The sequence below is a fragment of the Streptopelia decaocto genome (assembly GCF_964273445.1).
Source record: "Streptopelia decaocto genome assembly, chromosome: 7".
In the NCBI taxonomy this organism is placed as follows: Eukaryota; Metazoa; Chordata; class Aves; order Columbiformes; family Columbidae; genus Streptopelia; species Streptopelia decaocto.
Window position 1 is genome coordinate 59,459,632 of NC_138661.1, and position 27,670 is coordinate 59,487,301.

The 27,670-nt window shown below is 39.1% G+C and overlaps 2 protein-coding genes across 6 annotated transcripts in view; both read right to left on the bottom strand.

Moving 5' to 3' along the window:
- Positions 1-19,197, bottom strand: part of BTBD10 (BTB domain containing 10) — a 30,061-nt gene extending 10,864 nt beyond the window's left edge. The window contains exons 1-2 of one of the 5 annotated variants that reach the window (XM_082058891.1): positions 19,107-19,197; positions 11,686-11,844 (exon numbers count right to left, since the gene is read on the bottom strand). In XM_082058891.1, coding sequence (XP_081915017.1) covers positions 11,686-11,786 — 101 coding nt within the window. In that variant the 5' untranslated portion in view covers positions 11,787-11,844; positions 19,107-19,197. Of the gene's footprint in view, positions 1-4,528; positions 4,769-11,685; positions 11,863-12,512; positions 12,533-19,106 lie in introns of those variants that run through there. The other 4 variants (XM_082058892.1, XM_082058894.1, XM_082058893.1 and 1 more) reach the window with 4 other exon arrangements.
- A 5,572-nt stretch (positions 19,198-24,769) lies between these two features.
- Positions 24,770-25,912, bottom strand: PTH (parathyroid hormone; the record flags this gene model as incomplete). The annotated part of the gene is made up of 2 exons (XM_082058099.1): positions 24,770-25,043; positions 25,827-25,912. 2 exons carry the CDS (start codon positions 25,910-25,912, stop codon positions 24,770-24,772), a joined length of 360 nt encoding a protein of 119 aa, XP_081914225.1.
- Between the last annotated feature and the right edge of the window lie 1,758 nt (positions 25,913-27,670).

The following is a 27,670-nucleotide window of genomic DNA, read 5'->3' on the forward strand; positions in this document are numbered from 1 at the left end:
GAACAAAGAGGTAAGAATAATGACCTAGCTAAGAAAAGCAGAACAAATTTTAAAAGTATGAACTGTACCAGCAAGTTGAGCAGAATGTCCTCTTTCTAAGCTGCTTAGAAGTAATGACCAAAAAAAAAAAAAAGACTATTAAAAAAATGCACACCTAGAATGACGTGTTTCAGTTCAGGTTTCAAACGAGGACCTTAAATCAGAACAAAATGGCTACGATAGATCTAACACAGTTTATATTGGCACAAAATGAGTATTAGCACAACGCAAAGAATAAGAAATACACCTCTCAGCTAAGGGACACGAGCTTCTCCCCACCCCATTTGAATGAGGGAAGGACCTCTTTTCTGATAAAGCACAAGTTTGGTGCAGAGAGAATCTACTGCAATACTGTTTCCTGCCAAGCTTAAAATATGCTGCAATAAGACATGAACCTTCAGGATGTGAAGTCAGCCAAAGGCCTATTGAATAAGGTAAAAGAACTGCAAGCCTTGCTTATGGCTGGAAATGCTCCGATTTACAGTCCAAGAATAAAGATGATCCAACCACTTTCATTAAAAGGAAACAGAATTTTCCTCAGGACTTCCAATGCAATTCTGAACACATTAAGATAGATAGTATTTCAGCATAGCTAACATGTCTCCTTATTTCTCAGAGAAAGGTAAATTCTGTATAATGAAAGTGAAATATGCAAAAGTTTGCAAGAGTGAGATCTGCAAACCTTTCTTTCAAGAACATCAACAATTTAAGAAAACCTCTGCACCTTTTCTTCCCTATCTATATATGCATACAAAACATAACTATTTTAATAGATACAAAATATGCCCACAAATTATCAGGAATGTAGATGACAGCCTATAATTAAAATCTAACTTGAAACCAAAGTCTGACCCTTGTTTATACGTGATATTCATTACTACAAACAGCTAAACTTCCCAAGAAATTGTCAGACTTTAAAAGAAAAAAATAATCTCTGTATCTCATCTGCGCATTTATATTTGCGCACCATGGTATAACCAACTATCCCACAAAGAGGGTGGGAGAGTGGGGGTTGAATGTGTGGAGTGCTCAAACACATACACAGTAGTCCTGTGACAAAATACCTCAGCAAATCCTAATAAAGCCTCATGTGATCAGGCCTCTGTTAAAGCAGCACTTTGATCCTAGCCCTGATAATATTTGTAACCACGCTGTGAGAAACCAGAGTTCTGCAGGTGCCACATTTTATAGTATCAAAATGTATGACTCACTGTTTCTCAGCAGCTAAAGCACTCTAATTGCTTTAAATACGGGAGACGCACTAGAAAATGAAACTGAACCACTGTAAGGATATGCAGGCTTATCATGCATTTTGGCAGAGAAGATATGATTTACCCTTTAACAGAGAAGGCAATTAAAATACGATTCTTAATGCAGAAAACCATCTGAAGCCACATTACCCTCTAAGCAGTGATTCAGAGTTCACACTGAAGCAGGGCGAACCCTAGTTAATAATCTCTTAGTGGGAATTGAGAAAAACAGGTGCTACAGGAAGTGACACTGACTCAGCTGCCATCACGCTTCCTCCTTAGTCACAGCTAAATTAAGGATTGAACACCCTGGGCACGACTGTTTCAGCCATCCCTTCCCAGTATGGGAACTGGGGCTACGCCTGGGAGGAGAGGGGCAGAGCAGCTTAACCTGCCTCCCGCTCCAGCCACCCAGCCATGAGCCGTCCGTCCAGCACACCGCGCTGTGACACAGGCACAGGCCGCCAGCCGGAGAAGGACAGGATCCTTAAATATTAAAATCAATTGCTTCTGAAACAGATCAGTAAATAATTTCAAAGAGCTGGTCAAACTGCACCTGCCCACACCATTAATCTGTTCAGCTTCTATGTTGTACTTTCCTCCTTTTAATGCTAAGTGTAAGACTGGCATGTTACTTATTAGCCAGAAGATGCAAGATGAAAAGCCAAAATTGCAAGATTTATGAGAATTCAAGCAGTTTGGCTTGAGACAGCACCATCTGAATCATGAATCTTCACTCATCTTAATAACAGCCATCTAAAATGTCAATCTCTCATCACTGTTGAGTCACAGTACACAAAAAAAACCCCAAATTTATTTCTTTGATCTGTTTGATATATACTTGATAGAAACTAAAGTTCCAGTTGCTTGACAGCATGTGTACTCGGATAAGCGCTACCACTGAAATACAACACTGCTCTACAAAAAACAAGACAACTCAAATGAGTTTAAATCTGAACAAAGAAAAACTGAAGAGATGGAATCTAGCATGTCAAAAGAGACAGCCGCTTGCTTTACTCTGCAATATTTGACTAGGAAAACTGTGTCACTGAGCTACTCTATCATTTAATCTGAAAAATGAAATACATCTGCAGCCAGTACATATGAAAGAAGACCCATGGCTTATATTTTCCTGTAAAGAGGCTTTAGAAGTGCAAGTGTTCAAAAAAGTGAAGACATCAGAGCCACCAAACAATTTTGATTGGTTTTTTTTGATAGAAGAACTTGTCAATAGTATCATTTTTTCTGCCCCTAACAATGCAAAAAACCCTTGGCCTCATACCAGCAAAGTAAAACTTTGTAGGAGTTACTTTATTTAATGCTTTACTAAGACCAAAACGTTCACTCTCTCTCTTTATAGTTTTAAAATACTGATTTCTTAAGTTGCTAACTAAGACTTGGCAGTGCCTTTTGTTCAAGCAGTCCTAATGTTTGTAGAAAATCAAATTTTCACTCCAAACCTGTCCCCAGTGATGCAGGCAAGCCAAAACGGCATTCGCTAGGGAGCTCCACAGTTGTGTCAACACAGCTGCCTGCACTGATGGAAAAGTGACCAACAAAAGCAGAGCTGCCCCATTTGCAAGAACAGGCAAACCGTTCAGAACTATTGTGGTTCAAAGAAACATTATGCAGACCAGATAAAGCACCAGGACTTCTCAAGAAGCAGTGAATCGCTGATAATTAAAAGTGCCAGGAAGCCACTGGTCTCATGCGGCACTTGGCTGCCATACTATATTAATCTGTAATTTCAGCCTGCAACAATCAATAGTGCTCTGCACAGTGCATCACTTTGAGCCTCCAAGAAAGTCATTATAGTTTCAGATCTCTGAGAAGAAGTATTTGAAATGCCAACTTTCAATTAATTTCCCAGCCGACGACCACTAGCTGCACACTGTGACTTAGAAACCACGGGCAATGGCTGAGGCACAACACCAGCCTATAAGCAAAATTTTCTGCTGCGTGCTTAATAACATTGCACTTAATTTATTACTGTAAGAGAGAAGACAACCTCAACATTTAAACCCACAGCGTCATTTCCTCATTCACTAAAGCTGGAGAAAAAAAAAAATATGTAGACCATCTAGTACGCCAAAGTTTATAAAGGAAAGATAAGAGTCTTGCTTTATCAATTACTTTCCTCTGGGGAGACGGGGAGAGAACAAAAAAAACCCACCACAACAAACACACCCAACCCTATGAATTATCGGTATATTTAGACAATCTTCACAAATTCAGTTTTCCTTGGCTCCAAAGAAATGTCAGGACAGTAGCACTGCACCCATTCAAGAACTTTAAGTCAGTGATAGAGTTTATTCTCCCCCTCAGTCAAGGATCAAGGAAGCTCTGCCTTTGTCTAGGGAATAGGCATTTTCTTTAAAAGCAGCCGCCTCACAAACAAAACCAAATAAGGCTTTATTTAAGCAAACCTATTTAATACGATGTAGAGGAGGAAAAAGTACCATTGAAATGTCACACTTGTCATACTGGTATGCTTCCTATTTTTGCAGTAAGAAAAGAGCTGGTTTTAAAAAATGTAAATGCTCTTCATTTTAATGATGCTTTGGAGTCATCTGTGGAAGGAGAGCTTCAGTTTATCTTTATAAATAACAACATATTGCTCTGAATATATTACTAATGATTAAAAGAATTCATTAAACTGAATTAATTCTACTGCCAAAACAATCAGCATGTATTCCAACACAAAAACTTCATGTGCATCCTACTAAACAGTGCCAATAAACATACTTGTTTTATAAAACAGGCTCTTGTCTACACAGAATTATGATTCTAACCAATATACTTACTACCCCAAAAACCACCCTAAAACCTTATCTGAACAAAAAGGATGCAGCAGTGGGATATTAACCAGGATTTTTACCTTTTTTTTTTTCTCCCTTTATCTTCTAAAACTTATATTCAGTAACTCTTCTTAAAATATAAACTTAGATCAAATCCTTTCCTAGGACAATTTACATAATCAAGACTTGTAGAATAGGGCTATACAGCTTTATACACTAAGTTAAACATATAATGCTATAAGGCTTTAGAAGAAGAGAAATCTGTCCTGCTTGTATTGCTAGGACTTACACAATGACAATGCTTATGCCCCTCTTCCTCCCCCTGAAGTCTGTTCTTTGTCAGCAGACATTTCAATTGACCAGTGCACACAAAGGACAGTACTTTTCCTCATTCTTCTCCTGAATAATGCCCACAGATTATTCCTGTTAACGAATACGCACCTTCCTCTTGTATCTATCAGGGAGGAAACACAAAAGCACGGAAATAATTTTGAAATCGGAGCACAAAGGAATTCTGTTCCTTCCAAGAAGGCTGCTTTGAAAGCCAGATCAGCATCTTTTGGCATTACTTGTTAAGTTAAGCATATTTGATATTTCCATCATTTCTTCAGCAGTTCACCACACCATCAGCGAGCTTTACTTTTTCCTCCATCATCTTCCCCTCAAGGATAAGAGATTGTAGCTCTACAGTCCATTAAGTGTTCAAAGACGCAAAGCCCCTCCAGATATTAATTCAATTCCATTTCTCACAGTCACTGACTCAGCCATGCGTAGTGCAATCCTGACGTCTGACCTGGCAGGCTCCTGTCAGCCGGATTCATTCCTCGCCGTCTCCCCATCTCTGAGCAGCCATTGGGCACAGCGACTGACAGGCAGGGTGGGGAGCGGGCGAGCGGAGAGCCGCTCGGTTCCGTGCCAACTACCATCTGCCAAGCTATTTCTAGTCCTGCCAGCTTGTCGGGTTTCAGCACACAAACGCCACATCTGAAAAGGTTATTGCTAACTTTCTCTTGTCACATCTCTCGTTTGTGTTCCTGATCATTCAAGATAGACAGATCCACACAAGTTTGCTCCTGTGAAGTCAGCCTGGATTAATATTAAAAATTAATTCACCTTTTGCTGAGTTCATAAGCCGGTACAGCAATAGCCTTTTCAGAATAAGGCGGCACAGCCTCCATATTTTTAACTACCAACACACCCTTTTCCAGCAAGTCTAAGCCACGAAAAATGTACTACATTTTGTGACAATCTAAATATTAGTACATAATTATACTAATCAGTGTGTTTACTGATCAGAAACCAGTTCACTAAGTCCTGATGTAGCACATCTTCACATCAATAGGTCATCTAATGCTAGACAACCAGTCAAGCCCACCATGCACAGAAAGCCACAAAGAAAATTAATACGCGTCAGGATAAAATTTCTAAAGGATTTTTCTTTGGGAGAAGATAAGCAAGCATTATACTACAGCTGTTTTTAAATCATTCTTTTTAAAATGTCTGTAGGCTGTTGTAAGAAGCTACAATACATCAGAGGAATAGTTTAAAGAAAGTCTTACAACAAATAAAAATCAAGGTATCGTAAGCGGTTGGGTGGAAATTAAACTATAATGAAAGATGAAGCAATAAGGGGGATTGTTCAGCAAAAGACTGCTGTTATAAAGAAGTTAGTAAAAAAAAACAAGAGACTTTAGATTAGACAGGCAGGAAAGCACTGGCATTCTAGACTGAGTAGTCAGCTCTTTAGACACGGAAGGAAGGTTTCTGCTCACACGATTTCAATTATCTGAACCAGTGAATTTTCTCCTGTTTTTAGGGCCCTGCAAGGGTTCACACAACTACCCTCCCCATGCCTCAGGGGTAAAATAACCATCAGAGTCTTGTAAGCCTTTTCTTCCCTTCAAAATAAGCCATGGAAGACATGGCTATAATAAACAGTACAGAAAGGACACTGGAAAAACCTCCTGTCTCAAGCACTTTTCTGCCTCCAATAGAAGAGTCCCCCAGCAGCAGCAGAACTGTGAGTGCACCCAGGTTCTTTCAGCACTGGTTGCCTGTACAGGGTCTTTTCTCCATAGCAGAATTAGCAGGTTTTGTTCTCCTTCACTCCTATTTCAGGTGGAAATAACATGCCATGGATGGATCAGCTCCTGATTCCCACAAAGCTACTCCTCAGGCCAGGACGTGCATCCATGAAAATCTTGTAGAAGCCTGGTCCAGCAGTCACACTTAACTTGGGGCCCAACCTCCAGTAAGGAAGCCCTCAGAAAGAATTCTCGTTGCTTAATTTGGGGAATGCTGCAGGATCTTCCCTCAGCTCAACAGAGCAACTATGTGAACACTTTCCTCCTTCAAAATTCTTAAATATTCACATAATTTTGGTCTTCAGTGGGCTCTCTCACGCATGAGTAATATATTTTGTAACAATTCAGTTCCATTTCAGGAAGGGAAAAAACAACAAAATCTCATGAGTGTTCAGTTGCTGAAGGGATGTTTCAAGCAGCAAGGAATTCACCTTTAGGTGGGTACACATTAACACCTTATGACTTCTGTCAAACTACTCAAATACACAACCTCCATAAAAGAACACTGGTTGCCTTTATTTATATACCAATTCCTAGTCCATTTTCAAAACGGCATGTTAGGTAAAAATCAAAGATCGAGAAACTCAGAAGCATTTTCTCCTTGCAACTAGAAAGTACCTTCATCCATTAAAAACTAGCTTTGGAAGTTCAAATTCAAAAGAACTGGGTGTACGCACTTACTGAACCTGTATCTAGCCATTATCGTTTCTACTCTTGGAGCAGAAAGGAGCAGACAGCAATGCATAGAAGACTGGTCCATAAGAATTCTAGGACATAACAGTTCTGAGTGTAATAGCTTCACCTCTAAAGTGCTTTGTATTTTAATTTAAAGTCAAGGTCTGCTCAAGTTTTCCATGATGCCAAAGTCCACCACAAATAATACCTGATGATACTTGGAAAAGGTCATTCACATGCTTGAAGAAGTTCAAGAGGATTTAATGAGGCTTCCTTCTGAGCAGTGAGTGTTCACAAGCTGCTATTTCAGAAATGAAGGATGTCAAAAAGGAAGGAAGAAAAAAACCCACAACCACACCTCAACTGTTTAAGACCACTCACTATACCTTAGAAACCTTACAAAAAATTGGCAGACTGATGTTTTTGAAAGCCATCACTGAGTGCAGCCCATTTTTCAAGATTCCGAGAACCAGCCCATCTCAGTTTCTTCTAAGGGCTTTACATCCTGGTGCCAATAAAATCTAGATGAAGAGATCTTGATCTGGCAATACCACATTGCAATCAAGAGCAGGCATGTTTGCAGCTAAAGCAGATGATGCACGGTAATTCACAGACTATGACCTGAGCCCGTGATGAAAATAGGCCTAATTATTTTCATGTCATACACTGTGTAGGTCTGTCTCATCCTATAAAATGTTCAACTGCAGAGATCCAGTTTACTAGAAATAAAACCCATCCTGCAGTGAAAAACAGATTATACATTCTGATATCATCCCAAAGATGAGAAAAGGACCCTTCTGGGGATGCTTCGTATATTTACAAAATGCTGAGGCAAGTGGCACATCCATTCACAACCCATGAATGCATCCTCCCAGCATGCAAAAATAATATTAGGGGAAAAAAGCCTCAGCATTCAGCATCTGCACAATAACTTGGCACATATGGAAAATTTTTCAAAGTGATGGAAGATTTTTCAAAGATGCAAGAGGTTCAAGAGTCATCACAACCGAATCACAGCACAGCCACATTTTGCTCATTAATGCAGTACAGCAGGCAGCACTTTGAATCTAACACCATCTAAATAGAATGAACAAACAAAGAACTATCAATGGGACTAAAACAGAAGCAGATTTAGAAAATTAAATCCAGGACAAATCTTCAGGAAGAGGCAAATTTAAGCCACAGATTTTTCCCTGCAACTCCAGAGAAAGCACTTAATACAACAGAATTAGAACTGAAGTCTTCCAACAACAACAAAAACTACAGCACTATAGAGAAATTACATGTGTGAAGGTAATAACAAATGAGAAATTAAATAGAAAATACATAACAGCAATACTTAATAATGAAAAGATTAATTCAGAGAGTATTTACTTGAATGTTACCACCATTTAGTCAATATACGGCTCCTGAAAGTTTTCTTCCATCTTATTCAGGTACTTAAATAAAAAGCATCTCAAAGATTTTTGCAATAGCTTGGACAAACAAGACAGTTTGTATCATTAGTTACAGTCAGCTATAACACCATATAATTTCATCCTGTCAGACTCTCTAGATTCTTACCCAGGATCATTTGCATTCTAATTTTTGTCCTTATTTTCTGAATATCTTCCTTCTGAATTTTCCATTACATTGCCCATCTGAGAACAAGTTAGAAAGAGAGAAAATGGTACAACTTGCCAGAGGTTTCAAGAATTGGAGACTCACCAAACTAGAAAAAGATATAATGCTAACCTGTCTTAACTGTTCGATACATGCGTCCCCCTTGGCTAGTTTTGCCACACGTCCTTTACTTCAAACAGCCAGCACAGCGAGGGGAGCCCAGTCCCGCGGCTATCCTTGCTGCCATAAGCCTTACACACAGGACAGCTCAAAGTCCTAGATTATGTTTTCTATGAGTCTAGAAAATTATCTAAGCTATTTTAAGAATGTTAAGGCTTGAGGATTAAATGCTCCACAGCACCAAGAAGTGACAAGCTAAGCATCTATCTTAAACATTACTCCCCTGTTGAGATTTATTTTAAAGTTCTTATTTCACCATTACACTTTCAAACCTGAAGGTGGTTTTTTTTTCTTATCTTAACAAGGTATATTATGAAAGTGCAATACAAATAAGACTGAAGTGCTCAAACTTCTTAAAAAAGCAGTTCCCTTCAAGTTCTATCATTAAAACTTATGTCTCTCAAAGGATTTTTCCCCTCACAATGCATTTTTCACACAGGTTTTCACTTGTCTGGAGAAAAAGTGTCAATGAAATAAAAAATTGTAGTAATATGTCTAAATTCAGCCACCCAAAATCCAATTATTTTGTTTAGGCTTTTGAATAAAGTACACTATTTTCCAATAATCGGATTCTCTGAAGTAATCAAGTATCTCAAAGGAACAAGGTAACAAAATCTTTCTCCTTGATGTATTCCTTATTCTATTATGACCTCAAACTATTAGTTGGATTCTCATTCTCAAATACTTCCAAAACGGGTCTTCACCATTTGGGGAAAAAAACCCAAACATATATATCTAGATCTAGATATATATCAGATGTTAGCTTGAATACTGTATCCCTACCATAAACATGAAAAGCTTCCATAAAGTACTGGTTGTTCAGCATTTTATTGGAAACACAAATTGTGTTTTGCCATCCAATTTCACTGCAATTATTTTAGAGGCATAGATTTCATACCTTCTGATATGTGAACCTCGAATTCAGATTGTACAAAGTGATCAACAGCAGCCCTTCTAAAAGGCATAGGCCACAGACTTTCTTGAGTTAGCTCCTGTCTGCATCAAATAATCTTTTCATTTAAAGATTTCCCCAAAACAGATAATCTGCAACAGACCACACATGGCAAGACATGTGGACTGTTTCTCTAGACTGGATTTACCTGGCTTCAGCTTCTAGATGCTACACTTTATTACAAATGTGCCAGCTGACTAAAGGTCATCATGATAATGCTGATTCTGATCAAAATGTTGTTATTTAAACTTTGAGTCTTCCCTGTCTCAGAAGATATTTGGTAACTTCTATGGCTTCAGAATCCCCTCTAATCAAAATCTTCTGCTGAACTGCTGATACCAGCCTTACAATAACTTCACTATACATCAGCAGCTGCATCCCTGGAAGGGTTTAAAAGACATATGGATGAGGTTCTTAGGGACATGTTTTAGTGCCAGAGTTAGGTTATGGTTGGACTTGATGATCTTAAGGGTCTCTTCCAACCAATATGATTCTATGATTAGTACTTTTGCCTGAATCACATTAGTGGAGGCTTATGTTCAATTGCCTGCCCACTGAGGCAGTGTTCGTTACAGTGCCAACACTACCAATGATCGTGCTGATGTAGCCTACAAAAAAGGCCTGCATTCTTTGTTCCAAAACGCTTAACTTGGTCATTTAGTCGAAGAAGGCATGGTTATTTACACCCAGTCTATCAAACTACTCAGATCACATGCTATTAACAAGTCCTTTTCAGTATTTAACACTCCCCATCATGGGTCATCTGCATCAATATCAATTTTAGGTTTTATTCCAGATCACCAGTCACAGGAGGCAGCACGGGACAAGAGATGAACCACATGAACTGGACTCAGCAATGAATGACCCATTTACAATTACACTCCGAGACCTGGCAGCAAATAGTCCTCAACTCGCATATACTGCCCTGTTATATCTATATTGTTCATTTGCTGATACTCCACCACATTTTTATCCTAAATAAGCAGCACAGATAAAACACTTACCAGACACCATCATCTTAAAAACATCAGCTGTACAAAGCTATAATCCACGAGCCTCTACTGACCAGCAGCACCAGCCACCCTTTTCAGTTCTGTGTTAATCATTCCATTATTCACATCACAGACAGCCCTATAATTACGTGGGTCTCCCTGTGAGCCTTTTAATTATTGGTGCATTCTTTTTTCCTGCCCTCTTGAATGTCTCACAATTATCCAAGATTTAATGACAGGAAAATAACCCACAATATTAATTGCCCATAGGATACTTTGGGCAGCACTTGAATCCAGTTTATCTAAATCTATGCAATAAAAATCTGAATTAAGTTGCTGTTATTGAATGTGGTCCTTAGCTTTTTTCCTACCATCTTGTAAGTAGGAAAGCTTAAATCACTAACAATTTTAGCTAGCTAACAGAGATGGTTTAGTTATATTTAGCACTCCTAAAAGGGCAAAGTACTTGGAAAATACACAGCTATTTGGATGCTTTTATGTATTTCCAGCAACATGCTTCTTCACATACATTTCCTAAGTGACTAACTGCTTTGCTTAGTTTATTTTTGTACACTGTATGCTGGAAAAACATTAACTTCATAATGTCTTCAAATTAAGAAGCATTTTAAAAATAAAAAACATCATTACAGTGAGGGATGCAGACAAAAGCAAAATCTGGCACACAGGTTTACAAAGAAAGTTGTACAGAGTGTGATACTTGCATGCAAGCAACTATTAGCACCATGAACAAGTTGCACATGTTTTCTGTACACTAATAGAGTACCAACAACTGAAAAATGATGAACAGGAAGTAAAACCTAGTAAGCAACCCCCAAAAAATCAGATATTTAGCCACTCAACTGGTGTCTTGTTATGTACACAAGGTATTTGGATTTTATAAAAAAACAAAACAAAACTAAACTAAAATACCACCCCTGGCAAGACAAATCTAAGCACAGGTTAGGGAAGCTGACAAATCAGTCAGGGTAGAAAATATCTTTGAAAAAGAACTACAAAATTTATGACAGGACTTGCCACAACCAGATACAGTAGCCTTTAGAATGGACTTGTCTTGGAGTTTTTGAGATGCAAAAGATGGTACATAGCACCTACCTTGAATGTTTACAAAGTTTACGAGGTCTATTATGCAATTTCCGATCCCAATTCTCTGGATCACTGGAGTTACTGTCATAAGGATGAGGCCGTCCTGCCATTCCACTGCCAGCTTCCTCACACTACTGCTCTGAAAAGCACACATGCAGCACTCTCAACCTACATTAAGAGAGCAGTGTTTACCTTTAAGTAATGCCACACAGAAAAAAAAAAAAAGACATGCAGAATTTAGTGTTATTAGGTTGTTTTTTAAATAAAGATTATAGAAAATAGGACATATTGAAGCACAACTTCTAAATTGCATGACAATTTTCTAGACATTTTGCTGATACCTGCACTAAAAAGATTATTTTGTTATAAGAACGTTGGCAGACAAGCTCAATTCTGCCACAATTTATTTCACTGTGTCCAAACAGAAAAGTCACTGGTTATAAAACACAAGGCAAACACATCATAATTTTCATTCAAATGGATAAAGTTAATTCAAAAAAAATCCCAACTGTAGAAGAGAGACCAACAGTTTTACAATCTGAATGCCTGCCCAAGAAGAAAACAGAATTAAGAGTAACAAACAGTTATATCTGAGGCCTTACTCCAAAATGGAATCAACATCAATCCTTAAAAACACTCAATGTAGTCCAATTTCACCGAATTTTGCAGAAAATTAACAAAAATTTAACAGAAAAATAGACATTAGAAACCTACCCCTCCTTGACTGGGATCTGATTTTATGTTCAACTTCCATTAAAATTCACTCATACATAAAATAACCTTGTGACTGTCAATAAAGACAGCAAACTTTAAAATCACTGGAATTCAAGTCATACCTATAATTGACACTTGTGTCAAGAGAGTTGTACAGTTCAGAATGACCTGGTGACAAAAATAAAAAGTGAACAGCTGATGATTGTACAGCATCTGGAAAAAAACTGAATTACAGATAGATAAGCCTACTAAGTAATGGAAAGATAAGCCTACTATGTTGCTCCAAATTTTTAAGCTAAATGTTTTAGAAAAATCATATCCTTCCCCCTTTATTATGTTTCCATTACATCTGACGAAACTTATCCTTTTTGGAAGTGAGTCCCAAAGGAATTGAGCCTTCTTTAAAACAAGGTAGCTTCTCAAATAAAAAGTCCCTCTAGTCATGGAAAATAGATAAATTTAGACTCTCTTAGCTAAATTTAGACACAAAAAATTTTTATGATGGGGAACAGGAGAGAACAAGCTTCTTAAAAACATTAGTTGTGAATCAGTTTTTCTTTCTTGTTCAAAGGAAACAGATTTTAAAACAACTATACAATCTCCACCACAGCACTGGGGTTTTTTCCTGTTGTGTTTTTATATATATGTTTTTGATTGGAAGACTCGTATGGTTAAATGTCCATACAGAGTCAGGAAAGGAAAACAAAACAAAACATTTTCTTTAAAATTACAGGAAATACTCGACTGTCTCATGAAAAAAAAAGGAAAAAAAAAAGAGCAAAAAGTTCCAATAAGCATTTCATTGTGTATCACCTGGAAATTCAGGTTATGAAAGCACATACAATGTGTGATGATACTACACAACATAGAAGGTTATAGGATTTACACATTTTTATCAGGCATGTTTAGATGGTTAACAAGGAGAAACCTACAAATTATTTCAGAACAGAAAATTATTACTAAGGAGAGAAGGGGTTTATAAATCCAGTTGTGAGTTACTTCAGCAGCATTCAGAACTTAGGTGTAATATGACATAGTATTTTCAGACACAAGCCATACAAAAACAAAGACGTCTTTTATCCTGAATTGAAACAAACTGTATTCATTAGATTGAGTCACTCCAGCAAGATACTCAGCGAGTCTTACTACTCATAGCAACAACATGGTTTAGAACAAAAAGCCAAGACCAGCAACCTCACAGGGCAACATCACAGCTCCCATTCTGCAGTCGCTCCCAGCTACTGATCACCGCAGGCTCCCGCTTCACCTCCCTTATTAGCTGAAACACCACAGTGACAGGTTCATTTAGCACCACATGTTTCTTCTCAAGCTTTTGTTTGTTTCCATAAATTCTCTGTTCCCTTTAAAGCCATCTAACAGACTTATAAACACTTCATTCTCTCATGTAAGGACTAAAGCAGGTGCCTTATCAGAAACAGGTTGTCATCCAGCAGCTAGTTCTTATTCTTTCCATTGAAGCAGGACATCAGTATTTGAATTTAGCTTCTGCACTAGAAAAACGTGTAAGAGCAGCTTTTTTTACAAGAATGGCAGCTGAAAAGACAATTTAAAATCACATTCTTACATTGTCTCACGATTTCTGCCTTCTCCCTGTCTGTCATTTAATGTGACAAATTCAACAGGAGCATATAGGTTCACACACACCCCAAAGAAAATACTGGTTTAAGTTAAGATCAGTTCCTCTGCAGCTACAGGCTTAAGCCATCACAAACAATGGATGACAGACACAGAAGGACAGACACAAACAAATGGGACTGCTTCTCATGAAAAACAGTATTCCTATAGCATTGAGGAACCCCAGCAGTGTCACTGAGGAGGCATCAGACAGGCACACGGCTCTGAACCTGAACAGAATTATCAAAGCATCCAAAGCCACATCTTGTGAAACGTCTAATCCAGTTCCAAGAACTTGTGAACCAGAAACAGTCTGCCCTCCATCCTCCGCTCAGTAACACTTCCCTAAGAAACAACTGGCTGTAACACAGCCATGTTTTTTTCCTTCTAGACCATTGTTGATAGCACTTTTGCACTGATTATAAAAAAAAAAGTACTAATTAATTTCATTGCGGGTTTTAACACACCTCTAAGACCATAAATAATATTTTTGACACTTTTCTCTATTGAGAATATAAATTTCCAATTAGCAAATGCTGTATAAATGCTGTAAAGTAACTAACTAGTACTCCTGATTAATTTTTAAACACTTCTGCAAATCCACTTTTTTCCTGCAATAGAACTGTGGTTCAAATGTTTCTATTTATTTATTTTGTTTTGGCATGGACTCACACTGTTGGCAATAAAGAGAGCATTTTTCATGGAACCTCCTGGCCTTGCACAAAAAGAGTATAAGAGTACACATCCCTGAATACTATTCAATGTCTCCTGTGAAATCAGTGAACTGCACCGGAAATGTTAGTAAGGGCAAAAAGTCACTGGCAGCACATGAAATTAAAAAAACAAAACAAACAAACAAAAAAACCCCAAAAAACAAAAACAAACAAACAAAAAACACAAAAACCCACACACACACAAAAAACAAACCAAAACAAAAAAACAACAAATCAAAATATCCTTTGTAGATCAAAAACCACTGTCATACTGGCCAAAATGACTGCCATTCTAATTTGCTAATAAGCACCTCCCCAGGTGTAAAGAATGACTTCTCACCCCTCTGTAGAAAGCAAATGTTCTAGAGAATTAGCACAGGGAATAACCATGTAAAATAGAAAAATCAGGAAGCAGACTTTAATTTTCAAAGGTTTCAACACAGACACCTAGAACACTTCAGATTTGCTAACATCAACGCGACGCCAGAATCATTGCTAATTTATGAAAGTTGTAGGCTACTGAAATACAGGGGAATTGTAAAGACAGACACCCAGTGGATTTGGGAAGCCAATACTCCATGTGATAGAGCCACCCCAGGCATCGCAAAATACAGCAATTAGCGTGTTTACACTACTTGAAGAGCTCATTAAAAGATGCATCACACACTAACTTGTGATACCTGTAGAACAAATTACGTTAAATAATATTTAAAGCATATTCAGTTCTGTGCCGTGACAAAATGTAATGCACAAAAGATGCACAGCAGATTAAACAAGATTTAGACAACATCAGATGCAGGACAGAAGTGGACACACACTTTTGAGAGATGCAGGACTTGCGCTCTTCAAGGTATTGCAGGTGAGGAAAAAAGTGTTCTTTGGAAATCTTTCAGGAAAGAAATAAAGCCAATCTCAATCAATACCAATACGTTTCAAGCCAGCCAGTCATGCTATATTTATTGAGAATACTTGTAAGGCTGAAAAGCTCTTGAGTCTTACTAAAAATATTATTAAAATCGCCTGAAGTTTTGAGGTAGAGGCACAAGATGTCATCTTCTGAACACCAGCTCATCAGGTGGAACAAAGAACTGATTGCTCCAGCTGTCAGCACAGAAGACAACATGCAGATGACTAACACATGACACTTCAGGCAGCTAGTCAGCTTTAAGCCTTGGTCAGAAGCTTTTCCTAAAGCAGGACAGGTTTCAGAAGCTCATTGGCCCTAACCTGCTTCATCAGTGAAATACACTGTAAAGGTGAACCAGGATAATCAGAAAGATCCAATAGGCAAGTAACCAGCTGGGACAAATCCTGGCATTAGTTGTGACAGAGAAACTGGAAGATTCAGATTATTTAGGCTTTCTGTAAGGGATGACAGTCTGCTGTTTGCTGCCTCTAGTCAAAGCACAAAAGCAGCAACAACAAAAACTAACTTAGAAGTAAGAATTACTGGGAATGCAAGCACAGTAACATTACATCCTAATTAGGAAATAGAGTTCAAAGTACACATGCTCACAATGCAAACACCATATATCATGGAAATCCATACCTGCCAAGTGAGTTTCTTGCAAACTAGTGCAGACACCAGCCACAAGTCAGCCACATAAAGTAGTTTTATAAATTATCGTCATTGAAATGTTATCAAACTGAAGCTGATTAAAGCATAGCTAAGAAACATCTTTTGCAATACAGTCTTGACATTAGCACAGTAGGTCAGGACTGAAGCTTCTCTTAATGAGTAAGAAAGAAAATTAAAATTGAGCAGTCAAGTCACATGAAGCTGATGATATTCCTATTTCTACAGCACCATGAGCAGCAGAGATACAGTGACTATCTTGCAAGCTTTAACTTTACAATTCCTAAAAGGAATACGACAATAAAACACCTATCCAATACCAGAAGCCTAAAAAGCAGGAGGCAAGTGATTCCGAACTTGCCTTGTGTATTTGGATTCATTGTGTGAAATAAGCCCAGGTCTTTCTGTGAGCAGCTCAGTGCATTGAGCAACTTCTCTCACAAAAGCAGAATTGTGGTTATCACTGCAGGAAGAAAGGAAGAGAACCTAACTTCTTGTAATCACTACCAGCCCCATCCTGTGTGGCCCACCAACATAAAACGGAAAGTACACAGATGTATGGCTTCATAACAATCACCATCAGTGACAAGATAAATAGCATGAAACAGAGTATCAGGGAGATTTATTGAAGAAATAAGCAAGGTCCATACTCATGTTCTACTCAGCAGTAACAACAAGAAAATCTCAAATAACTTCTCGCATTTTAAATCAATTATAAATTAGCTTTTGATTTTATACATATTTTCAAGAGATACACATTTTTACTGATAAGTAACTGCACCAGGTCAAGATTGAAGCAACACTGCTGTAGGAAAGCTGTGCTGAAAGAAACTAGCACAAGATTTTGATTTTTGCATGTGCATACAGGACAAAACAGACCCAATCGCAAATCTACAAAAGCACAGAGTTTATAACAAGGCAACAGAAAGACCAAAAGCAATGACATTTGTGACTAATTTAATAAGCAGTGACATACACACCACATCAACTGTTTACCATTTTCAAATGCAATAAATACTAAAAGGAAAATGGGGCTCCAAGAAGGAACTGAATGTGTGATACAAGAGTTGCTTTAACTTTTCTTTCTTAACCCCCAGTTTCCACGGCATTAACACACTGGGCAAAAGCACACATACAAACACAGGCTGAAAAAAACTCATAAGAACAGTCCCAAACAGCATCATCAGTAGACGGCAATGATGACCACAGGCAGGATGTAATAAACTATACTGAGTTTGAAACAGAAATGGGACAAATAGAGAGGTAACATGCAAAGGCATTTGGCAGGAGATGTATGTGTCTTACTAGAAATAAAAAAATCTGTGATGTTTTGCAAGACAGAGATCTAGTCAAAGACAAATCCACACTGACAGACCTGCAAAACAAATACAGTAAGACAGTCTTCCTTAACTTAAAAAAAAAAAAAAAAAGGAAAAAAATCCCCAAATTAGCCAGTTCCTTTTGACCATACTTGTGTTCAAGCTGTATGAATTCAAAGTAACCTACACAAGATGATGTAGAGACAGATTTTCAGTTCAGATAAAAGAAAACAAGTGTGATCTATCAGGTTATGAACTGTGAATAGTGTGAAGTTGATAATTTAATCGTATTTCTGGATCATCTAATTCAATAGCAAACTGAAGAGTGAAAGACAGGGTCTTCCAGGGAAAGGATCACCAAAGCTGAAGCAACAACTGAGATAAGTACTCTTTAAATGAATCACTGAAAATGATTCATGAAGAAAAAAAGGCAAACAAAAATAATGAGAACAGAAGATGACAGTTGAAAGGCTACCAAGAAGACAGGTTTTAATCATGTACTTCAATCTGTAAGAAGTAGCCAACAATAAAGAACAAAAAGATGCAATGCTCAACCACTGCTTTGGACAAAGAAGCCAGACAAGTGACAGAGAAAAACCTGGAAAAGGTCTGTGATGGAGCTGGATCCAAATTCTGAAAGAAAAAAGTTCTAAAGTGGTATGTGTGGTGGGATCAGAGAAGAAACATGCAGAAGCAACAGCCAGAAGTAGAAGTAAATTTAAAGAAAAAAAAGGTAATGATAGGCAACTGAAATGCATAATTGTACTATGGCAGATTTACCATACAAGGAATTGATATTTTCTGCAAATAAAATATGGTTACGAGGAAAAAAGAAGTTTTTATAAAGATATTTCACTCATTATGAAATCGTTTGTGTAGGTAAATCAACGCTCGGGGATTATGCCAAACCTGTCTGCTCAGGCATTCTCTGACAGCTGTCAGGCAGTCCTGAGCAACAACATTTCCAAAGCAGCCCTCGCAGCAGTTGCAAGCTTTACCCATAAACATTACACGATTAAAACGAGTAATTGAAGTAGCATTCAGCCTACTCTTGCACCGCACGTAACAGAGTTACCAAGGCACACCGACGTGAGGAGGGTGCTCTAACGACGCTTTTAAAGTGTCAAAGCTCCAGCTTCTCAGGCGACAGGGACACCGGGCAAGGCCCGCGGGCAGATGTGCCTCAGGAAGCCGCCTCCAGCGCTCCCTCACGGACCCTCACGGGGGCAGGGGCCGCCGCCGCTCGCCTGGGCCGGCAGCCGGGTAGAGCCGCGGACGGGCCGCCCTCCCGCAAGCCCTGAGGGGGGCAGCTCAATAGCCGGGCCAGGGAACGCCGCCGCCCGCACGCCGCAACGGCCCTGGCGGCGGGGGAGCGGCCCGGCAGCCCCCGCACGGAGCCTCCGCGGAGCGGCGTCGCCCGCAACCCGACAGTGCCCGGCCCTCAGCCACCCCTCCGCCCCCACTGCCACTTACCCGCGCGGCGCCGTGGCCGAGCTCCCGTGTCCCGCCGCCACCGCCGCTGCGCCCGGGCCCGGCAACCGCCTCTCGCGAGAGCCGCCCCGCGCGCAGGGGAGGAAAAGGCGGCGGCGCCGAGATCTCACGAGACTTGCGGGGCAGGGGGGCGGAGCGAGGCGGGGCGCGAGGCGATGCCGTTGCCAGGGGCGGGCCGGCGGTTGCTGGGTGTGGCCGCTCCGGGGCCCAGCGCTGTCCCGCCGGGAGCCGCCGCGGGGTGTGCGGGCAAACGGGCGGAGCCTGCGCCCACGGTGGAGGCTGCCGGTCTGAGGGCCTGAGAGGCGGTGCTGGAGAGCGAGCGCCGCCCGCCGGCGGGAAGGTAACGGGGGAAAGATGAGGCGGATGAGGCGAGCTGTCCCATACGGAGCTGCAGCGCCTGGTGGTGACTGGGCCTGTTCGCTGGAGCGCTGTCAGTGTTCACACACGGGTGTTCTGAGGAACAGCCGTTACCGGCTGCACACGGCAGCACGTCCCCAGCACCCAGACCTGGCCCTGTTGTCTGGCTGTCCCTGCCCGGCACAGCGGAAAAAGCCAAAGAAGGGTATAATACAGTTTAGCAAGACGAGCTGACATCCTTGCTATCTCAACCTTCATCATAAAACTGATTCCTGATTTAAATTAGATCTATAAATTTAGGTGTGTACTGCCCTATAAGGTATATAGAGTCTGTGTAATCTGAAGTCTATATAGGAGTATAATTGGTGGATGTGGCTTATACCCCCACAAAACTATCATGTCCCACATTATTGGCAACTTCAGTGCACTGAAGTGTGGCGGTTGTGAGGATGGCACTCAAGCCCTTTGCTCTCCTCATGGGGAAAGAATAAAATGATACCAAGCCACAACTCAGATCTGAAGACAGTATTTGCCTCTTTTCTAAGATATTTTCTTGGTTGCCGTTCTCTTCTTTATGGCAACTGACGAGAGAACCTGATGGAATGGCAGGAAGATGTGCCAGGGGAGGTTCAGGCTGGACATTAGGAAAAGGTTCTCCACCCAGAGGGTGGTGGAGCACTGGAACAGGCTCCCCAGGGAGGTGTCACGGCGCCAAGCCTGAGAGTGTTCAAGAAGAGACTGGACAACACCCTCAGACACACGGTGTGAACTGTGGGGTTGTCATGTGCAGAGACAGGAGTTGGACTTGGTGCTCCTTGTGGGTCCCTTCCAACTTCAGACATTCTGTGATTTCTATGATTTCTGTAGCATCATTATTAAATACAGGCAGACATTGACTCCCATATCAGATGAAAGGACTGTAGAAGACTAAACAAGAAGTATATTGAAGCAAATTGGAATAAGTGGAGAGTTTGGGAAGAGGAGGGGAAGGAGCAAATCTCTGCCCAAACTTTTGCATGCTTATCTGTTCTCCTTTGTGCACCATGGGAAACCAGTCTTGTTGCACAGGGGATATTTTGGGGCTACACTACTGTGAAGATCAACTGCCATGTATGAGGTCTTCTCAGTGTCTTATAAAATCCTATTCTAAGCCACTGTTGGAGTAGAACTCCCAGGGAAAACATGCAGATAGAAGGGAACATGAACCTATATTTCTATATGTGGGTATATTCACCTTGAGCAGGGGTTCTGATTTAGCCTCCAGTGGAGGAAGTTGACAAATGTTTCTCACAAATTCCAGAGACTGGAACTCTACAGCCAATGTCTCTCATATGCCTTTTATGTATCTTACAGAGTCCTCCTCTTTCAGGGACACCTCAGTGTTAATCTGAAGATTTTCGTGAGTGTACATGTCTGGACTTGCCTGATGCATTAGTAGATCTGACTGCTTCAGGCAGAGAATATTAGACAAGTTGTCCACCTTATGCTCATTGGGGAGAGGAGGGAGAGAGGGGGCAAGAGAGCAAGGATTTGCGTCTTTGCTATATTGAAACGCCCCATGAAAGACATAAGCTTTGCAACAATATACAGCAAAACATGAATCTGTTAAACAAATTCTCTTTTCCATCCTTTAACAGTAACCACAGAGATAAACCACACAGTTCTAGAAATCCACTAGCAGAACAATGATGGCCAAGCAGCCTGCATAAAAGCTGTTAGAATGTGCTACTTAGGTGAGGAGTCAGATGTTACGTGATGGTAAACAGTGAGCTGAGCAATTTTAAAGAGCAGAGTTTACAGGAGCCAAAGTTAGAAGCAGTTAAGAAAGCTGAAACACTAGCAGTTAAACCACCAGCAGTAGGTGGTTTACAATTTGTCTAGCTTTTATTAGAGTTCTTGTGATTTTGGCTTTGTTATTTTTTCATGCTTTTTTTTTTTTTTTTCACATGCTACTGTTTTACTTCCCCTGAAGATGGATATTGATATTTGTTTGCTTGTTTCAATGGCGAGTCATGAGTGAGAAACAGGACTGTATTTCTTTTCACTGAGAATTTTATAAAAAATAGATGTATACAATAGATATCCATCTACACAGGATAGGTCTCCAAGGACACAGGTCTTAGCAGAAAAAAACCCATCAGACCAGGAAACAAAGTTTTCTGCCTTAAAAGGAAGTATGTGCATAGAAAGGACATTCTTCAGGGAGGAAAGAGGCCTTCTAGAGACACCTCATCTTTGGAAGGCTGATCCCATGGATGTGACGGGATGCAGAGCTGATACTTTTCTAACCTTGTCTCACTATAACAAGGGACATAAGAAGTCGCCTCTGGAAGCCACGTGCATGTCTGAGTCTGTTGTGAAGTGCAGGCTCACTTAGTATTTACGTTGTTTACATGCAAGTACAACACTGGCATAGGCTTAAGGCACGTTCCAGCGCATGTGTGGGAATAGAACTTGAGCATAGCTGAGAGGCACGCCACTGTCTCCTCCAGTGACATTGGTTGGAGATGAGATTTTTGTTCATACTAGCTAAAAGATCCATATTGAGTCACGTGCAAGCTCGTTTCTTTGCCTCTGTTTCCTTGTTTTCTTAGAAAGATGGGTAGGCAATACCATTTATCTCTCCATAGTGTTGATTCTTAATTTCTTTGTCATGCCTCTTTTTATTTATTTCTTTTATGACTGCTGTTGTTACCATTTATTGTCATATATAAGTGTTTCAGTGGTCCTATTATTTTTTACCAGCCTCTTTCTGGTCTCCTTAATCAGTGAAAGAGAGATGACCAGAGTTGCATGTGTTAGTCCAGGTGAAGATAAATCTTTGCAATATGTCATGGTATTAAAATATTTTTGTTAATATCCTCTGCCCTGCTCTGAATATATTCATGTTTTGATCACTGCTACACTGATCGGAGGCTTAAGCTGAAAAGTCGTAACAAATCTGTTTTCTAGATAGCTACCATCAGTAATTTCATTCAAATTACATCTTGTTTTCTTTTTTTTTCTAATGGGCATTACCTGGCACTGCTTCATCTGCCACTGTGCTGTCTTTAGTTCTTCTGAACGGTCATAGTGTATGTGAGCAAAGCAACCATGATTTTAGCTATAAATGAGAAAGTGCTGACCATAGTTTGTCTGTGGCCATATTTCTAGCTCAATGATACATTGTCTGTGATACATTGTCTGTCCCTGACCCTGAGGGCCTTTGTAAGCAACAAATATTTTTTTAATTGTACAGAAAGTTTAAATATTTTTGTAAGCAACTTTCATCTACTGGATAGCTTAAGATTAGGGAGAAGTTGTATAGATAATGGAATTCTTCATTTAAATCAAAAGGAAACAGTTAATGAATTTGGCGCCTGAAGATTATACAGTTTCTGCATGTGTGTCATTATTGTAAGGGCACATAAAAAGGTTTGTGCTAGGTAAACAATTATTGTTTAACTATCAATATGGTTTTGTGTGCAGGAAATACAAAAGGAAAAATAAAAAATTGCTTTCATCTCTATTTTTGTGTTGATATTCCTGTGATAAAATGAAATGTCCTAATGATCTTGCTCCAAATACTAGATCATATCAAAATAGTGACAGGTCAGTCAGTTAGTATGCTTTAAAATAATGTCCAAGAGCTTTTGGTCCACTTTATTTGGCAATACATAAGCGAGACATAGGTACAAAAATGCAGTTTTATTTCTTTAAGTTAGCACAGATGTCTGATAAAAGAATAAATAGAAAGTGCACTTTAAGGCCTCAATAACAGACAAGTGGCATGGAATCCTTGCCTGTGTGTGGGGTGCGCTGATGTGCCCAGGCGCACACCATCTGCTTGCAGCATCAGGGCCTTTACATTAGGAAAAGCATAGCCAAGATTATGAAATACAGTTAACTAGTTGCAAGTACCTTCCTAACCTGCAGCAGATTGCGTTTATATTTGTAATGATTTATGAGTTTTTCTCTAGGTTCCCCAAGGCATGCTAGACATCAAACAAACAAATAAGAAGTGATGTGGGAACAGGCAAATTGGGAGACAGCCACCATTACTCTTACTCTAAAAGCTTTCTTATTAGTCAGAAGTGATTAGGAGTCCTAAGCACATATCTGTACATGTCAGTCAATATAATATCCTATTTGCTGGTGTTTTTTTAATTGTTATCATCAAAATTTTCCCATTCATATTTATGTTTGATTATTTTGAACCCTGCTTAGAGTTTAAGTGTATTACAGCTAATAGTTCCTCTCGCAGGTGTTGATTTCTGCATGTTAATGGTTCTCATTTTGGGGATCTGGCAAACTGAGATCCCAATCCTACAAAAAATTGCATGTGAAAATGAGTAATTTTATTTATGAGAGCCTCTGGTCTCACAAACAAAAATACTTACTCATATGAGGCCTAACACAACATACAGAAATTCAGAGATAGATACTTTACAGGGAGAATGAGGGACAGAAAACAGATATTGCAAGATTTTTGTTTTAATTGTAATTGTCTGGTATAGAATAATTTCCCAGTTTTATAGTTAGGGCCATGCTTAGATACATGCTACCATCTCTGCTCCCACTGTTTCTGCATTTAATTATAGGTTGTCATCTTTTGGAGGAGGGAAAGGTAACCAAACCTTCCCTTCATTTTAGTATTTTGCAAAATTTCATTCTTCTTTTCCAAACAGAATTTGTTTTAATTTTATCCCATTGTACTTTAATCTTAAACTTTGCCTTCCTACTTTCATGTTTTGTGTTTGCACTCTTTAATCCAAAATTATTATCATGCAGCTTTTGCTATGTAATTAATGTTCATCTGATTTTAGGCCTTCCTCTGAAAATAAATGTGGATTTAAGTTTACATATTTTCATTAGTACAAAGTTAATCAAAACTTAAGTCAAGGCAAATTGGTGCTCTATTCTGGAGACAGATTCTACTGCATTTATTCATTGTTAGTTAAAAGAACAAGTAGGCCTAGTGATTACATACAAAGTAGAGTAGAGCTTGTCTTAAATGATTTTTCAACTTTCTTACTGGTTTGTTTCCTTTTTTTTTTTTTTTTTAAGCTGGAATTTTGTAAGGTACATTAGCCATTTAAAAGATCCCTCAAAATTAGCAGCAATGGTCATGGGTGGACTGTAAATATATTTTATTATTTGTTTGTGAAATGTCTAGCTCAATGGAGTTACAATCTTGAGTGGAGCCTTTTATCCTTATTGCAGTTTGAATAAATAATAATAAAATGCCCTACTTGATCAATGATCTACAGACACGTGCTTACTTAGACATAATGCTCTGGCTTTTTTCATTATGGCTTTGTTTTAAAGATTACATCCATGTAAGCTTTGTCCAGATCGATGGATTTCTTCTGCAGTGCTGCCCGCAAGTGCTCAGGGAGCAGCCTGCGACCTCTGATCTCACCCATGACAATATCATCCTTGTTCCGAGGCCTCTGGGTCCTGGCGTCCTCAAGGGCACTGTGCACGTCCTGCAGTTTCATCTGAAGCCAGTCCTGTCTCTCCACGGCATGTCGATGCTCTCCAAGATTATGCATTAACTGCATCTCACTCACTGATCTTTTCCTGCTTGAAAGAAAAGCAAAGAAAGAGACTCATAGTGGCCCTTCTTGAATTCTAGATCTTCACTCAAAAACCCAGGTTTGGGAACTTCTGTGAGGTATCGCAATACAGAGCTGTAGAACCTGCCTTTCTGTGTAAGGGATAGAATGACGTCTGGAGAAGAGAAGGAGGGTGGATGGTGATTTGTTATTTGTAACAGATAGTGAGATGGCATAAAAATTGGGAAGTAGTCCAGTTTTGTGACATTGACTATATATTTATTATTTATTTTAGTTGTTGTAGATAGATGAGCCTAGGTCATATATAAAAATAGGTAACTAATTAATAAAACTGTGGCATTTATTCAGCTGTAGGTTTTTTGTGAACAGTAGACCTCAGGACGCATGCTTTCCTGTTGATTTGTGTACCAGCACTGATTTACGTCAGTGTCTAAGGGCAAGTTCCAGCTAGATTCTCGTACAATAAAAGTGATGCTCTCCTGTGTGGACCCCCCAAGCATCTAATAAGACATGCAGCTTACCCAATGATATTCTTAAGACAGCACTTATGTGATTTTTCTCCCTCTGCTCAGCTCCCTATTTTCAAAAAATGTTTAAGAACTCAGAGTGTCTGAGATCTCTACAGCCGTACCAACAGGACAGAATTTGGCCAGCTTGGCCAAAAAGTTCAAAAGTGGGGACAGAAGGACTCGCGTACACACAAAATATACACAGACCAACCAGCCATGTTCTCAATAATGGCTACAGTCATCCTCCAGACTTTGTAAATGTATAATAATGTACTTACATCATTGGTCTTCCATCAGACTTCATAAAAAAGCATATGGCATATAAAATGATTGCAGTCCTGGCCAGATTTTTTATAGAAGTCATTTTGTCTACAAAAATAGAAATGAATACATGTATAAAACTGTATTTCAAGCAATTTCTGTTAACTCCAAAGAAACTTAGTTTAGAAAAAATGTTGAAGAAAGACATCAGAGAAGTGATTTTGAAAAATATTTTTTTGTGTGTGAAATGGGAGAGAACAAGGCACTAAATGAAGGATTTATTTCTAATACTGATTTTGTGAACAACTTCCTGTTACTTCATAGCCAATCTGAGAATTTTGGGCAGCCTTAGTTGCTCTGCACCATCATCATATAGGTACCCATCTCTTGGATAATTGCTGAATAGCACCATGTTCTTCCAATACTACTGCCAGTATTACTATTATTTAAAAAAACATTTCTACTTTAGATGCTCCAAGTATGTCGAAATACTTGTATATGGCTATGCAAGTGAAAATTTTTGTGCTTTTGCATACTTCTGTTGCATATTCTTTAGAATGAAGAGGCTGACACTTTTCTTGACAATTTTGCATAGAGGCATAACTCTACTGAGTTATGTCATTCCCTATTGAATTACATAGAGAAATCAGAATTGAGCCCCTCATTTTTTTCAGTGATAATCCTGCATTGCCAATATGAATTGCACTTTGCTTTGTGCATCATCGGCAAAACTGCTGCTTGGGATATATTGGAAAAATATTTATTCCTGATGATGTTACAACAGGCAGAAATGGCACCGTCCAAATAGCAGTTTCCAGTTTGGATTTTCAGTATTGGCATCCAGAAAAGGCATCTTTTTGTTATAGTTTAAGAAATTCCATACAGAGTAACTGAACCTTAAGGCACATAAAACTTCACAATGCCCTTTTTGCAATGTTTTCTGCAGCTTTACTCTAGGTCTGAAAAGCATTTGTTACATGGTATCTTATGTGACAGTAAGAATGTGGTCCTAGCAGTCCATCTAACCCAGTATTATAAATTCAGGAATTAGATTCACTTGAAGATATTTCTAATTCACTGTCTCAGATTTTTTGATTTCACAAATTTGGTCCAGATAATAAAACAGTTTGATCTTACTAATATTCACTTTATTTTTAAGATAGTCTGAAAATAAACTAATGTAAAAATTAATAAAGAATCAATGATAAGTTTTTCTAGATAAATCTTCTAGAGAACTTGGAAATAAAATAGAGCGTACTCACCAGATAGTACCTTAAACAGATTTCTGCTTTGGGTATGTCAGCAGATGGCTGTCTCTTGATGTCAAGTATATTTAAAGACTACTGAATTGGTTTAGTGGACCCCTTAAATGTAACTTTAAAATAGAGCTTCTAAGTAACTTAGACGCCCTTTTATTGTCTCAGTTGATGTCACTCTCAACACACACCCTCCTGACCCTCATGTACCCACCCTCGGATGCTTTTGTTAATTTGGCATTTACAGGGAAAAGAAAAGTCTCAGCAAAAAAAAAGTGTCCTGGGTAGCTGTGAAGAAGTTTGACTTTTAAATTCAGATCCACTATTGCTCATAGATTTGTGCCCAAGATAAGATGATCTCTGAAGCTGTTGGAGAGATTTGGAAAGAAAACTTTGTGTTGGTAAATGCAGGCAGGTAAAAAAATTAGGCAGTGAGGTTAGTGATCTACAAATGCAAGATTAAAACAAAATAGTGAAAAACTAGCATCTATAATACTTGTGGGAAATAAGAATAGTCACTTTATGTCAGATACTAGGTTTCTTTGTGAAAGAATATACTGGAAAGGAGCAGAAGCCCTAAGATGATAGAGGATCATGTTTTTAAT